The 2,500-nt window shown below is 35.2% G+C and overlaps 1 protein-coding gene across 2 annotated transcripts in view; it reads right to left on the reverse strand.

Moving 5' to 3' along the window:
* Window positions 1–2,500, reverse strand: part of KdelR (ER lumen protein-retaining receptor) — a 140,198-nt gene that overhangs the window by 58,551 nt on the left and 79,147 nt on the right. For both annotated transcript variants that reach the window (XR_011392395.1, XM_070088539.1), the window contains exon 5: window positions 388–493. Coding sequence is in view for 1 of the 2 variants with exons in the window: in XM_070088539.1 (XP_069944640.1) it covers window positions 388–493 (106 nt within the window). In the remaining variant the exon portion in view is untranslated. The remainder of the gene's footprint in view (window positions 1–387; window positions 494–2,500) is intronic.

The raw sequence follows: 2,500 nt of genomic DNA on the forward strand, positions 1-2,500 counted from the left end.
AGAGAAAAAAGGAGGAGAAAAAAAGAGAAAAAAAGAGAAAAAAGAGAAAAAAGAGAAAAAAAGAGAAAAAAAGAGAAAAAAAAGAGAAAAAAAGAGAAAAAAAGAGAAAAAAAGAGAAAAAAAGAGAAAAAGAGAAAAAAAGAGAAAAAAAGATAAAAAAAAGAGAAAAAAAGAGAAAAGAGAGAGAGAGACACACACACACACACACACACTTGGAAAATTAAATTACCACTGAAAAACATGATGAAATTGCTACAACTCCTGATTAGTACAGAAAAACTATACTATATTGTATTCCTTAATGCCCACATCCCCCTTACATTTAAAATGTTTGACCTGTGAATCTAATGGAAATTCTTAAACAATTCAATACACTAGTTATCATACCTTTGGTGATGTAAAGATAGAAGAAATCACAGTAAAGAACTGTCTGCACAACTCCAGCCACAATGGCAATCAGATCATAGAAGCCTTCAGCATAGAAACGGTAGACCTGAAAAAATAAAACATGTAATCAAGAACACCAGTTCATTCATGAAATCAACAACACTGGACTCATATGTGAAGTATACAACATTGGTTTATCCATGTTCTACACAATTCATTTTGATCCAAGATTATTCATGACCTCAAACAAATATACTATACATGACAAATCATTATCACCTATTTATTCTTTTATCATTGGGTGAACCAGCTCTTAGTTCTTTAATACAGAAAAGATTAAGGTATATCACTAGGTAAAGCTCCTGCCCCTTTATCAATGAGCAAGTGGAACTCTCAGGTTTAGCTATGTAGTGGGCTATTAAGTAAACAGCCCTACATCATAGCAAAAATCTTAATAAAAATTAATTTCTTCACCAAAGGAAACCCAAAACCACCTTCAAAACTCATTCACTTAATTTTAATTTTAAACATTATATAGTTTTAAATAAAACAAAAATGCTGCACTGTGCTGCCAGTCTGCCACTTAATGTATAATCTGCATTCTACCTAGTTCTAAAGAGATAGGGGCTGTCCCAGGAAAGGATGAAAGGAGAAGCGTGGACATCCAAAAGGCTTGAAAGTGTGTGGTAGATAGCGGTCAATGAAGGCAAGTAGTGTTATGATGAAGTGCTGTTGGAGTGTGACTTACATAACATTATGAAGGTATTCACATAAACTGGTTAGTCAGATTCAGAGTCCTGGAGGTAAGAAGTACAGTGCCTACACTCTGAAGGAGGTGTGGACAAGTTGCAGATGGGTCATTCCATGTCAAGTGGATCAGGGCTCCCACCTCACCAATACAGATTTTGAACAAACTTTGGTAAAGTTTTAGATCTGTCAATCAAAATAGTTGCCGAGATAGAACCCTTAGTTGACACCATGCCGCGACTGTGTACCATAACCCTACGAAATTCCAGCAATTTCTCATCAAAATAATTTCTCTCTTTCTACCAAAATAAATGAAGCTTTGCTGTCTTACACAAATTTCTATGCATAATCCAATGGAACTATTATGAATTAACATATTTTTGAAACTGACACTGATTGAGCCTCAAAGTGGGGCAAAAATATCAATGTGTCAAAAAATTTCAAAGTTAAGCCTTCTATGGCTTGTGTAATAAATAATGAGTTTTTTTTTCAACAAGTCGGCTGTCTCTCACCAAGGTAGTGTGACCCAAAAAGAAAGAAAATCCCCAAAAAGAAAATACTTTCATCATACAACACCTTCACATCACTCTCACAATCACTCTTTGCAGAGGCACCCAGATACAACAGTTTAGAAGAATATATAACATACCCCTCCAAACTGCCAATATCCCAAACCCCTTCTTTAACCCTTTGACTGTTTCAGGCCCCTTTCTGAAACTGTCATTCTATGTCGCTAAATTTTTGAAAAAAAAAAAAATATTTTTTCTTGTGAAATGATAGAGAATCTTTTCCCGATGGTAATGACACCAAAAGTTCGAGATTTGGTCGAAAACTCATGGAATTACGCTCCCGCGAAGTTAGCGGTCTCGGCAACATATGCGTATTGGCGATTTCGCCAACTTCGAGCCCTATTTTCAGCCAATTCCGTTGTTCCAGTTGACCAAACTCATAGCTATTTCTTTAGAACTCCATTTTATCTATCGGTTGAGTACAAGAAACCTCCCATTTACCAATTTGGACTACCCAATATTGTGGTTAGAAGTTGGCAATTTGGCCAATTTCACGCAAACTAAAAAAGATGCCAGTTTCAAAATAGGGTCCAGAATAAACAAGGTAGACATTCTTGGCACTAAAATAACATATCCTCTGTTCATTAGTCACATCCCTAGGCCCCTCTTATATTATTATTGCTTTCTATTTTGATTTTTTATTCATACAAAAAAAATACAAAATTTACTGTTATGCAGACTACTGCATTATTGTAAAAATGGTATAAATAATATCAGTGCACTAGTGAAAGAATATTAGACTCCCCAGTTGACGTGTATTGGACGTGTGGAGTGATTTGTTTACTCCTGAACATTGG

The sequence above is a fragment of the Cherax quadricarinatus genome, chromosome 2, assembly GCF_038502225.1.
Source record: "Cherax quadricarinatus isolate ZL_2023a chromosome 2, ASM3850222v1, whole genome shotgun sequence".
Classification (NCBI taxonomy): Eukaryota; Metazoa; Arthropoda; class Malacostraca; order Decapoda; family Parastacidae; genus Cherax; species Cherax quadricarinatus.